The sequence below is a fragment of the Microcaecilia unicolor genome, chromosome 6 (assembly GCF_901765095.1).
Source record: "Microcaecilia unicolor chromosome 6, aMicUni1.1, whole genome shotgun sequence".
Taxonomy (NCBI): domain Eukaryota; kingdom Metazoa; phylum Chordata; class Amphibia; order Gymnophiona; family Siphonopidae; genus Microcaecilia; species Microcaecilia unicolor.
The window spans coordinates 12,030,175-12,042,447 of NC_044036.1; the positions used below are offsets into that span (position 1 = coordinate 12,030,175).

Sequence of the window (12,273 nt, forward strand, 5' to 3'; positions counted from 1 at the left end):
GGAGTCTGAGGGTCTTCCTTCTGATCCCACTCCCTCTCCTGAAAGGCAGCTTTCTCCTCCTGAGAGTCTGTCTTTCGCTTCCTTTGTCCGGGAGATGTCTACGGCCATCCCCTTCCCGGTGGTTGTGGAGGACGAGCCCAGGGCTGAAATGTTTGAGCTCCTGGACTATCCTTCTCCACCTAAGGAAGCGTCCACTGTTCCCTTGCATCATGTCCTGAAAAAGACATTGCTTGCGAACTGGACCAAGCCATTAAGTAATCCCCACATTCCCAAGAAGATCGAGTCCCAGTACCGGATCCATGGGGACCCAGAGCTGATGCGCACTCAGTTGCCTCATGACTCTGGAGTTGTGGATTTGGCCCTAAAGAAGGCTAAGAGTTCTAGGGAGCATGCTTCGGCGCCCCCGGGCAAAGACCCTAGAACCTTAGACTCCTTTGGAGGAAGGCCTACCATTCTTCTATGCTCGTGGCCAAGATCCAGTCTTACCAGCTCTACACGAGCATACACATGCGGAACAATGTGCGGCAGTTGGCGGGCTTGGTTGATGCTCTTCCCCCTGAGCAAGCCAAGCCTTTTCAGGAGGTGGTCAGGCAGCTGAAGGCGTGCAGAAAATTCCTGGCCAGAGGAGTTTATGACACTTTTGATGTTGCGTCCAGGGGCCGCTGCTCAAGGTGTGGTGATGCGCAGGCTCTCATGGCTGCGTGCCGCCGACCTGGAGAATAGACTCCAGCAGCGGATTGCGGACTCGCCTTGCCGTGCGGACAACATTTTTGGGGAAAAAGTCGAGCAGGTGGTAGAGTCTCTCCACCAGCGGGACACCGCATTCGACAAGTTCTCCCGCCGGCAGCCTTCAGCATCTACCTCTACAGGTAGAAGATTTTTCGGGGGAAGGAAGACTGGTCCCTATGCTTCTGGTAAGCGTAGGTACAATCCTCCTTCCCGACAGCCTGCGGCCCAGGCTAAGCCCCAGCGCGCTCGCTCTCGTCAGCAGCGTGCGCCTCAGCAAGGCCCCGCGGCTCCCCAGCAAAAGCAAGGGGCGAGCTTTTGACTGGCTCCAGCAGGGCATAGCCGACATCCAGTGTCAGTAGCCGGGCGACCTGCCGGTCGGGGGGAGGTTGATAGCTTTTCACCAAAGGTGGCCTCTCATAACCTCCGATCAGAGGGTTCTGCAAATAGTCCGGCAAGGATACACCCTCAATTTGGCCTCAAAACCTCCAAATTGTCCACCGGGAGCTCAGTCTTACAGCTTCCAGCACAAGCAGGTACTTGCAGAGGAACTCTCCGCCCTTCTCAGCGCCAATGCGGTCGAGCCCGTGCCATCCGGGCAGGAAGGGCTGGGATTCTATTCCAGGTACTTCCTTGTGGAAAAGAAAACAGGGGGGATGTGTCCCATCCTAGACCTAAGGGCCCTGAACAAATATCTTGTAAAAGAAAAGTTCAGGATGCTTTCCCTGGGCACCCTCCTCCCCATGATTCAGCAAAACGATTGGCTATGCTCTCTGGACTTGAAGGATGCCTACACTCACATCCCGATACTGCCAGCTCACAGACAGTATCTGCAATTTCAGCTGGGCACACGCCACTTCCAGTACTGTGTGCTACCCTTTGGCTCGCCTCTGCGCCCAGGGTGTTCACAGAGTGCTTGGCTGTAGTAGCAGCGGCACTTCGCAGGCTGGGGGAGCACGTGTTCCCATATCTCGACGATTGGCTGGTGAAGAACACATCCGAGGCAGGAGCCCTGCAGTCCATGCAGATGACTATTCGCCTCCTGGAGCTACTGGGGTTTGTGATAAATTATCCAAAGTCCCATCTTCTCCCAGTGCAGAAACTCAAATTTATAGGAGCTCTGCTGGATTCTCGGACGGCTCGCGCCTATCTCCCAGAGACGAGAGCCAACAACTTGTCCCTCGTCTCGCGGGTGCGAGCGTCCCAGCAGATCACAGCTCGGCAGATGTTGAGATTGCTGGGCCACATGGCCTCCACAGTTCATGTGACTCCCATGGCCCGCCTTCACATGAGATCTGCTCAATGGACCCTAGCCTCCCAGTGGTATCAGGCCGCCGGGGGTCTAGAGGACGTGATCCACCTGTCCACGAGTTTTCTCAAATCCCTATATTGGTGGACGATTTGCTCCAATTTGACTCTGGGACGTCCCTTCCAAATTCCTCAGCCACAAAAGGTGCTGACCACGGATGCGTCCCTCCTGGGATGGGGAGCTCATGTCGATGGGCTTCACACCCAAGGAAGCTGGTCCCTCCAGGAACGCGATCTGCAGATCAATCTTCTGGAGTTACGAGCGATCTGGAACGCTCTGAAGGCTTTCAGAGATCGGCTGTCCCACCAAATTATCCAAATTCAGACAGACAACCAGGTTGCCATGTACTATGTCAACAAGCAGGGGGGCACCGGATCTCGCCCCCTGTGTCAGGAAGCCGTCAGCATGTGGCTCTGGGCTCACCGTCACGGCATGGGGCTCCAAGCCACATATCTGGCGGGCGTAAACAACAGTCTGGCCGACAGGTTGAGCAGGATTATGCAACCTCACGAGTGGTCGCTCAATTCCCGTGTGGTACGACAGATCTTCCAGGTGTGGGGCACTCCCTTGGTAGATCTCTTCGCATCTCGAGTGAACCACAAAGTCCCTCAGTTCTGTTCCAGGCTTCAGGCCCACGGCAGACTGGCATCGGATGCCTTCCTCCTGGACTGGGGGGAGGGTCTGCTGTATGCTTATCCTCCCATACCTCTGGTGGGGAAGACTTTGTTGAAACTCAAGCAAGACCGAGGCACCATGATTCTGATTGCTCCTTTTTGGCCGCGTCAGATCTGGTTCCCTCTTCTTCTGGAGTTGTCCTCCGAAGAACCGTGGAGATTGGAGTGTTTTCCGACCCTCATCACACAGGACGAAGGGGCACTTCTGCATCCCAGCCTCCAGTCCCTGGCTCTTACGGCCTGGATGTTGAGGGCGTAGACTTTGCCTCTTTGGGTCTGTCAGAGGGTGTCTCCCGCATCTTGCTTGCTTCCAGGAAAGACTCCACTAAGAGAAGTTACTTCTTCCATTGGAGGAGGTTTGCCGTCTGGTGTGACAGCAAGGCCCTAGATCCTCGCTCTTGTCCTACACAGACCCTGCTTGAATACCTTCTGCACTTGTCTGAGTCTGGTCTCAAGACCAACTCTGTAAGGGTTCACCTTAGTGCAATCAGTGCTTACCATTACCATGTGGAAGGTAAGCCGATCTCAGGACAGCCTTTAGTTGTTCGCTTCATGAGAGGCTTGCTGTTGTCAAAGCCCCCTGTCAAGCCTCCTACAGTGTCATGGGATCTCAATGTCGTTCTCACCCAGCTGATGAAACCTCCTTTCGAGCCACTGAATTCCTGCCATCTGAAGTACTTGACTTGGAAGGTCATTTTCTTGGTGGCAGTTACTTCAGCTCGTAGAGTCAGTGAGCTTCAGGCCCTGGTAGCCCAGGCCCCTTACACCAAATTTCATCATAACAGAGTAGTCCTCCGCACTCACCCTAAGTTCTTGCCAAAGGTCGTGTCGGAGTTCCATCTGAACCAGTCAATTGTCTTGCCAACATTCTTTCCCCGTCCTCATTCCTGCCCTGCTGAACGTCAGCTGCACACATTGGACTGCAAGAGAGCATTGGCCTTCTACCTGGAGCGGACACAGCCCCACAGACAGTCCGCCCAATTGTTTGTTTCTTTTGATCCCAATAGGAGGGGAGTGGCTGTAGGGAAACGCACCATATCCAATTGGCTAGCAGATTGCATTTCCTTCACTTACGCCCAGGCGGGGCTGGCTCTTGAGGGTCATGTCACGGCTCATAATGTTAGAGCCATGGCTGCGTCGGTAGCCCACTTGAAGTCAGCCTCCATTGAAGAAATTTGCAAAGCTGCGACGTGGTCATCTGTCCACACATTCACATCTCATTACTGCCTGCAGCAGGATACCCGACGCGACAGTCGGTTCGGGCAGTCAGTTCTTCAGAACCTGTTTGGGCTTTAGGATCCAACTCCACCCCCCGAGGGCCCGGTTTGTTCTGTTCCAGGCTGCACTCTCAGTTAGTTGGTAAATTTTTTAGGTCAATCTCAGTTATGTCCTCGACGTTGTGAGGTCCAATTGACCATGGTTGTTGTTTTGAGTGAGCCTGGGGGCTAGGGATACCCCATCAGTGAGAACAAGCAGCCTGCTTGTCCTCGAGAAAGCGAATGCTACATACCTGTAGAAGGTATTCTCCGAGGACAGCAGGCTGATTGTTCTCACAAACCCGCCCGCCTCCCCTTTGGAGTTGAGTCTTCCCTTGAAGTGTATTGTCTTGCTACATACTGGACTGGCCGGCTCGAGCCGGTTTCGGGCGGGAAGACGGCCGCGCATGCGCGGTGCGCATGGGCGCGCGAGGACTAGCAAAGGCCTTTGCTAGTAAACTTTCCGATGGAGGGGGCTGCCGAGGACGTCAACCCATCAGTGAGAACAATCAGCCTGCTGTCCTCGGAGAATACCTTCTACAGGTATGTAGCATTCGCTTTAGTGAGGCCCCACCTGGAGTATTGTGTTCAGTTTTGGAGGCCTTATCTTGCTAAGGATGTAAAAAGAATCGAAGCGGTGCAAAGAAAAGCTACGAGGATGGTATGGGATTTATGTTACAAGATGTATGAGGAGAGACTTGCTGACATGGACATGTATACCCTGGAGGAAAGGAGAAACAGGGGTGATATGATACAGACGTTCAAATATTTGAAAGGTATTAATCCGCAAACGAACCTTTTCCGGAGATGGGAAGGCGGTAGAACGAGAGGGCATGAAATGAGATTGAAGGGGGGCAGACTCAAGAAAAATGTCAGGAAGTATTTTTTCACGGAGAGGGTGGTGGATGCTTGGAATGCCCTCCCGCGGGAGGTGGTGGAGAGGAAAACGGTAACGGAATTCAAACATGCGTGGGATAAACATAAAGGAATCCTGTTCAGAAGGAAGGGATCCTCAGGAGCTTAGCCTTGATTGGGTGGCAGAGACGATTGGGAGGCGGTGCTAGTGCTGGGCAGACTTATACGGTCTGTGCCAGGGCTGGTGGTTGGGAGGCGGGGATAGTGCTGGGTAGACTTATACGGTCTGTGCCAGAGCCGGTGGTGGGAGGCGGGGCTGGTGGTTGGGAGGCGGGGATAGTACTGGGCAGACTTATACGGTCTGTGCCCTGAAAAAGACAGGTACAAATCAAGGTAAGGTATACACAAAAAACTAGCACATATGAGTTTATCTTGTTGGGCAGACTGGATGGACCGTGCAGGTCTTTTTCTGCCGTCATCTACTATGTTACTATGTAACTGGAAGAAATACCTAAAATTTAAACTGGTCAGTAATCAGCAGGTAGTGATCAGCATTTTAAACGCTGTAGGCTGGGATATTCAATGCCAGTCATGTCTGGGCACTGACATCTGAATATTTGGGGCCGTGTTGTCAAGTGCTGGCTGCCGGCACCCATATAAGACACTTATGCAGGCCCTGGTTCAATATCGGCTGAGACCCACATAAGGAGAAGCAGATGCCCTACCACCTCCAAATCCGCCCCCCCCCCCCCCCCCCCCCCCCCCCAGTAAAGAGAGGAAAACTAGAGTTTGTGGTGACCATTTTGAGGCTGGAAGTATGATAAATAGAAGCGAGTGGGTAACTCTCCTGCTCGTAGGACCCCCTAGACCACCAGGGATATCCAAAATAGGTTCGGAGTGGGGAGGAGGAAGGAGCCTTGTTGGGGGATGTTTTTAGGGGTGGGTGGGAGGAAGTAGGCATCTGGATCCTGGGGAGAGAGGGGTACTAGAAACACTTGATACTGCTATCTAGAAGTTAATCAGGCACCGGTCAACATTCAGACCAGTGCCTGGTTACCTTGGCAGCTAAAATTAGGACAACTTTTTTTCTAACTTTAGCCACTTACTGAACTGGTTAGTGGTCTGAATATCACCTCTAACTAATTTACCAACTCCATACAGGCTCCACCAATGGACTGCCCCAGCATTAACTGGACAGTGCAGGGACTGTTAGTGCTGATATTCAGTGGCACTGTCATAAGAATAGCCATACTGGGTCAGACCAATGGTCCATCTAGCCCAGTATCCTGTTTCCAACAGTGACCAATCCAGGTCACAAGTACCTGGCAGAATCCCAATTAGTAGCAACATTTCATGCTACCAATCCCAGTGTAAGCAGTGGCTTCCCCATGTCTATCTCAATAGCAGACTTTGGACTTTTCATCTAGGAACTTGTCCAAACCTTTTTTTAAACCCAGATATGCTAACCAATGTTACCACATTCTCCAGCAGTGAGTTCCAGAGCTTAACTATGCTTTGAGTGAAAAAATATTTCTTCCTATTTGTTTTAAAAGTATTCTCATGTAACTTCATTGAATGTCACCTAGTCTTTGCACTTTTTGAAATAGTAAAAAATCAATTCACTTCTACTTGTTCTGTACCACTCAGGATTTTGTAGCCCTCAATCATATCTCCCTTCAGCTGTCTCTTTTCCAAATTGAGGAGCCCTAATCTTTTTAGCCTTTCCTCATATGAGAGGAGTTACACCCGCTTTATAATTTTGGTCGCTCTTCTTTGAAGCGTTTCTAATTCCGTTATATCTTTCTTGAGACAGGGCGACCAGAATTGAATGCAGTACTCAAGGTGAGATTGCACCGTAGAGTGATGTAGAGGCATTATAGTATTCTTGGTTTTATTAACATCTCTTCCCTAATAATTTCTAGCATCCTGTTTGTTTTTTGGCTGCCACTGCACACTGGACAAAAGATTTCAGCATATTGTTTTACAATGACACCTAGATCTTAGAAAGGGTTCAAAGAAGAGTGACCAAATTGATAAAGGGGATGAAACTCCTCTCAGGTTAAGAGAAAGTGAGTAAAAACTGATAAAAAGTGGTCAGAGCATGGGATAGGTCTCCAAGAAACATCAGAAATAGATAAAAATGATGAAATTAGGAAAAAGCTAAAAAAAAAATCCAAACTATGATCTTTCTCTTGTGTAAGCTAAGAAGGACAAAGTGATAAACAGTTTAGAATAAATGTAAAATCTAAAACATCAAGATCAGTAACATTTTTAAAATATAAATTAATATCTCCTAATAATATAAAAGAGGTAAAAAGCAATGATTGACAATAAAAATTAAGTAAATCTATCTTGATTTTTTTTCCAGTTGCTTGGTGGACAGTAAATCACAATAAGCCATGCATTACCTGATAGAGTAGAGTCAGTCAATTTGTAACATAGCAGCGCCAAGTCTGGATTAGAGATAGTCGGCCTGTGATATTTTAAAGAGGCCTTATAAATAATTGCAGTATCACTACATTTTGTACCTGGGGCACTGGAGGGTTAAGTGACTGCCCAGAGTCACAAGGAGCTGTACTGATTGTAACAAACTGCATTTCCATTATTTACAATGTATTGTAAGCCACACTGAGCCCGCAAATAGGTGGGAAAATGTGGGATACAAATGCAATAAAATAAAAAATAAAATAAATAGTGGGAATTGAACCTTTTTTGCTGGTTCTCAGGCCACTATACTAACCATTAGGCTATGCCTCCAGTCTATAAGTTGCCTTGGGGAAAGTCTGCTCTTCTACAGGGAAACACCAGCAGAAGCTTACATGTACTCCTTGAAGGATAGGGTTTAACCCTAGTAAGGACAAGAGAATCACTGGAAAACCCTGGGCTAGGAAAGTGCTTGAGCGGAGAAAAGTTCGTGATTCTGAAATGAAGTTCTGGAAGGGAAGAGTTTTAACACCTGTTTCAAATTTAATCCCAGAGAGAAGGTTAAGTTTATGTTTATTAAACTTATAATACTACTACTACTACTACTACTATTTAGCATTTCTATAGCGCTACAAGGCGTACGCAGCGCTGCACAAACATAGAAGAAAGACAGTCCCTGCTCAAAGAGCTTACAATCTAATAGACAAAAAATAAATAAAGTAAGCAAATCAAATCAATTAATGTGAACGGGAAGGAAGAGAGGAGGGTAGGTGGAGGCGAGTGGTTACAAGTGGTTACGAGTCAAAAGCAATGTTAAAGAGGTGGGCTTTCAGTCTAGATTTAAAGGTGGCCAAGGATGGGGCAAGACGTAGGGGCTCAGGAAGTTTATTCCAGGCATAGGGTGCAGCGAGACAGAAGGCGCGAAGTCTGGAGGTGGCAGTAGTGGAGAAGGGAACAGATAAGAAGGATTTATCCATGGAGCGGAGTGCACGGGAAGGGGTGTAGGGAAGGACGAGTGTGGAGAGATACTGGGGAGCAGCAGAGTGAATACATTTATAGGTTAGTAGAAGAAGTTTGAACAGGATGCGAAAACGGATAGGGAGCCAGTGAAGGGTCTTGAGGAGAGGGGTAGTATGAGTAAAGTGACCCTGGCGGAAGACGAGACGGGCAGCAGAGTTTTGAACCGACTGGAGAGGGGAGAGGTGACTTAAGTGGGAGGTCAGCAAGAAGCAGATTGCAGTAGTCTAAACGAGAGGTGACAAGGGTGTGAATGAGGGTTTTGGTAGAGTGCTCGGAAAGAAAGGGGCGGATTTTACGGATGTTGTAAAGAAAGAAACGACAGGTCTTGGCAATCTGCTGGATATGAGCAGAGAAGGAGAGAGAAGAGTCAAAGATGACCCCAAGGTTTCGAGCTGAGGAGACAGGGAGAATGAGAGAGCCATCAACAGAAATAGAAAATGGGGGGAGCGGGGAGGTGGGTTTGGGGGGGAAAATGAGAAGCTCGGTTTTGGTCATATTTAATTTCAGGTGGCGTTGAGACATCCAGACAGCAATGTCAGACAAGCACGCTGAAACTTTGGTTTGGATGCAAGGTACTGGGGAGACGAGGTTTGAATTCTGGTTAGCACATTTTGTTGCAGTAATTAGCTAATAAATGTTTGTTGTTGTTTATTGTGTACATGTTTTATTGTTTAGATTAAAAATAAATATCTATCTACCTAAGGTTAAGTTTCCAACTGTTAGGATTTGTGCCAGTAGCGTGTGCTGAACAGTTGTTTCAATGATCAGTTTGTTTTGTCGTGAACTTTGAGTGGTTATATAAATAAGATTATAACAAAAATGTATTCATTCTTTCCTATTGATAGTTTGAATATCAGATGAAGTTTGTTCATTGTTCAATTTTTTTTCATGCAGCCATGGACACCGAGCAGACAGGTAATGAGTGTATCTTATAATATACTACTGTTTCTGATCTTGATGTGTTTGCATGATTGCGCTATTCTTGTCTTTTGACTTTATGCTTGGTAGTAAGCCTACCATGTGGCTTGTACCTTGCATGTCCTTGGGCAGACAGGTACATTGAGGAGGCCTACAGGGACGTTATAGAGAAGCCCCACCTTCAGTCTGGCAGCCCCTGTGCTGCCTTGGAGGAAGGAGGCCTGCTAAAAAGAGACCATCACCCTTGTGGAGTTGGAAATAACCCTGTAGACAGGACCAGCCCACCAGGGAATGCAGGATGTGTCTCCAGGACCTTCTGCCCAGGACGGAAGGGTTAGGATGGCTGTTGAAGTTGGTGATTTGTTTATTAGGCATGTAAATAGCTGGATGGCCGGTGGATGTGAGGATCACCTGGTGACTTGCCGGCCTGGTGTGAAGGTAGCTGATCTCACGCATCACCTAGATAGGATTTTAGATAGTGCTGGGGAGGAACCAGCTGTCTTGGTACATGTAGGTTCCAATGACATAGGAAAATGTGGGATGAAGATTCTGGAAGCCAAATTTAAAATGTGGGAGGGAGGTTCTGGATGCCAAATTTAGGCTCCTAGGTAGAAAGCTGAAATACATATTCTCCAGGGTAGCATTTTTAGAAATGCTCCCCGTTTCATGTGCAAGTCCCAAGAGACAGGCAGAGCTCCGGATTCTCAATGTGTGGATGAGGCGATGGTCCAGGGAGGAGGGTTTTAAGTTTGTTAGGAACTGGGAATCATTCTCGGGAAGGGGGAGCCTATTCTGAAAGAATGGACTCCACTTTAACCAGGGTGGGACCAGGCTGCTAGCATCGACATTTAAAAAGGAGATAGCCCTGGTGGTGGCTCCTGCTCCATATCATCCTTCTGCTTCCATGCCTGTGTCTCCAATACTGTCATCATCTGCCTCCAGCAGCAGAATGTTGGCCTCCTGCCGCTGCTGCAATGGACCACAGGTTTGGGGTGAAACCAGACATTGGGATCCCTCTTCTGGCTGGAGCCAGAATGGGTAAGGATGTGTGTGTGGAGCATCATTGTTCTGTTCACAATCTTTATTCAAGGTTTGTGTACCAGTTGGCTTTATTTTTATCGGCCTCATACCATGTGCTGAAATTTACAGACTCTGTTATCTTGTATCAATGCCTGTTTTGTTTAACTTGATTGTGGAAGGCCAATAAAGGGCTCGCTCCCTCCCTCTTACTCATTCAAAAAAAAAAAAAAAGGAGATAGAGCAGCTTTTAAACTAGATACTGGAGGAAGGCTGACAGTTGCTCAGAAGTGCATGGTTTGGAATAAGGTATCTTTCAAAGATATCACCATAACAATGAAAATAGGGCTTCCCGATAGCGAGGTCGCAGTAGAGAGCAGAATAGACCAGGTGTCTTTATGTGAATGCCAGAAGCCTAAGAAATAAGATGGGAGAGTTAGAATATATTGTCCTAAATGAAATAATAAATACAATAGGCATTTCTGAGACCTGGTGGAAGGAGGATAACCAATGGAACTGTCATACCAGGATACAAATTATATCACAGTGATAGCGTTGATAGAATTGTTGGAGGGGTAGCATTGTATGTTAAGGAGGGCCTTGAATAGAGTAGACTAAAAATTTCTACACGAAACACATCTTAGAATCCCTAAGGATAGAAATTGTATGTGTAAAGGGGAAAGGATCAAGAGACAGATGTAGAAATGTTATCAAAAATTATGGAGGCTAATGAACTAGGCAACATGATAATAATGGGTGATTTCAATTACCTTGATATTGACCGGATAAGTGTAACATCAGTGCATGCTAGAGAGGTGAAATTCCTTGACGGAATCAAGAACTGCTTTATAGAGCAGCTGGTTCAGGAGCCAACAAGAGGAGGAACAATACTAGACCAAGTCCTTAGCGGAGCAAATGATCTGGTGCAGGAGGTAATGGTGCTGGGGCGGGCCTCTTGATAACAATGATCATAATATGATCAGATTTAATATTAGCTTTGGAGTAAGTACACACAGGAAATCCTATACATTAGCATTTAACTTTCAAAAAGGAGAACGTGATAAAATGAGAAGAACAGTGAAAAAAAAAACCTTATAGGAGCAGCTGTGAAGGTCAAAAATTTACATCAGACTTGGATGCTGTTCAAAAATACCATCCTGGAATCCCAGGCCAGCTATATTCCATGTATTAAAAAAGGAGGAAACAAGGCCAAAAGACAGCCAGCATGGATAAAAAGTGAGGTGAAGGAAGCTATTAGAACTAAAAGAAAATCCTTCTGAAAATGGAAGGAACTGACTGAAAATAATAAGAAACAGCATAAGGAATGTCAAGTCAAATGCAAAGCTCTGATAAGGAAGGCTAAGAGGGACTTCGAAAAAAAGATTGTGTTGGAGGCAAAAATACATAGTAAAAAATTTTTTTTAGGTATATTAAAAGCAGGAAGCTGGCAAAAGAATCAGTTGGACTGCTAGATGACCAAGGAGTAAAAGGAGCAATCAGGGAAGACAAAGCCGTAGCGGAGAGAGTAAATAAATTCTTTGCTTTGGTCTTCACTGAGGAAGATTTGGGTGGGATACTGGTGCCGGAAATGGTGTTCGAAGCTGATGAGTCAGAGAAACTTAATGAATTCTCTGTAAACCTGGAAGATGTAATAGAGCAATTTGACAAATTGAAGAGTAGCAAATCACCAGGACCATATGGTATACATCAGGGGTAGGCAACTCCGGTCCTCGAGAGCCGCAGGCAGGTCAGGTTTTCACGATATCCACAATATGCAGGAGATAGATTTGCAAGTGCCTCCATGGTATGCAAATATATCTCCTGCATATTCATTGTGGATATCCTGAAAACCGGAGTTGCCTACCCCTGGTATATATCCCAGAGTATTGCTAGAATTGAAAAATGAACTTTCAGAACTATTTTTAGTAATATGTAATTTAAAATCAAGCATTGTACTAGAAGATTGGAGGGTGGCCAATGTAACACCGCTTTTTAAAAGGGTTCCAGGTGTGATCCGGGAAATTACAGACTGGTGAGCCTGATGTTGGTGCTGGGCAAAATGGTAGAGACTATT

General features: G+C 47.1%; 1 protein-coding gene across 1 annotated transcript in view; it reads left to right on the plus strand.

The window, feature by feature from the left end:
- The window catches only part of MAST2 (microtubule associated serine/threonine kinase 2), a 624,140-nt gene that overhangs the window by 307,486 nt on the left and 304,381 nt on the right, over positions 1-12,273 (plus strand). The window contains exon 7 of the mRNA XM_030208366.1: positions 9,159-9,179. Coding sequence (XP_030064226.1) covers positions 9,159-9,179 — 21 coding nt within the window. The remainder of the gene's footprint in view (positions 1-9,158; positions 9,180-12,273) is intronic.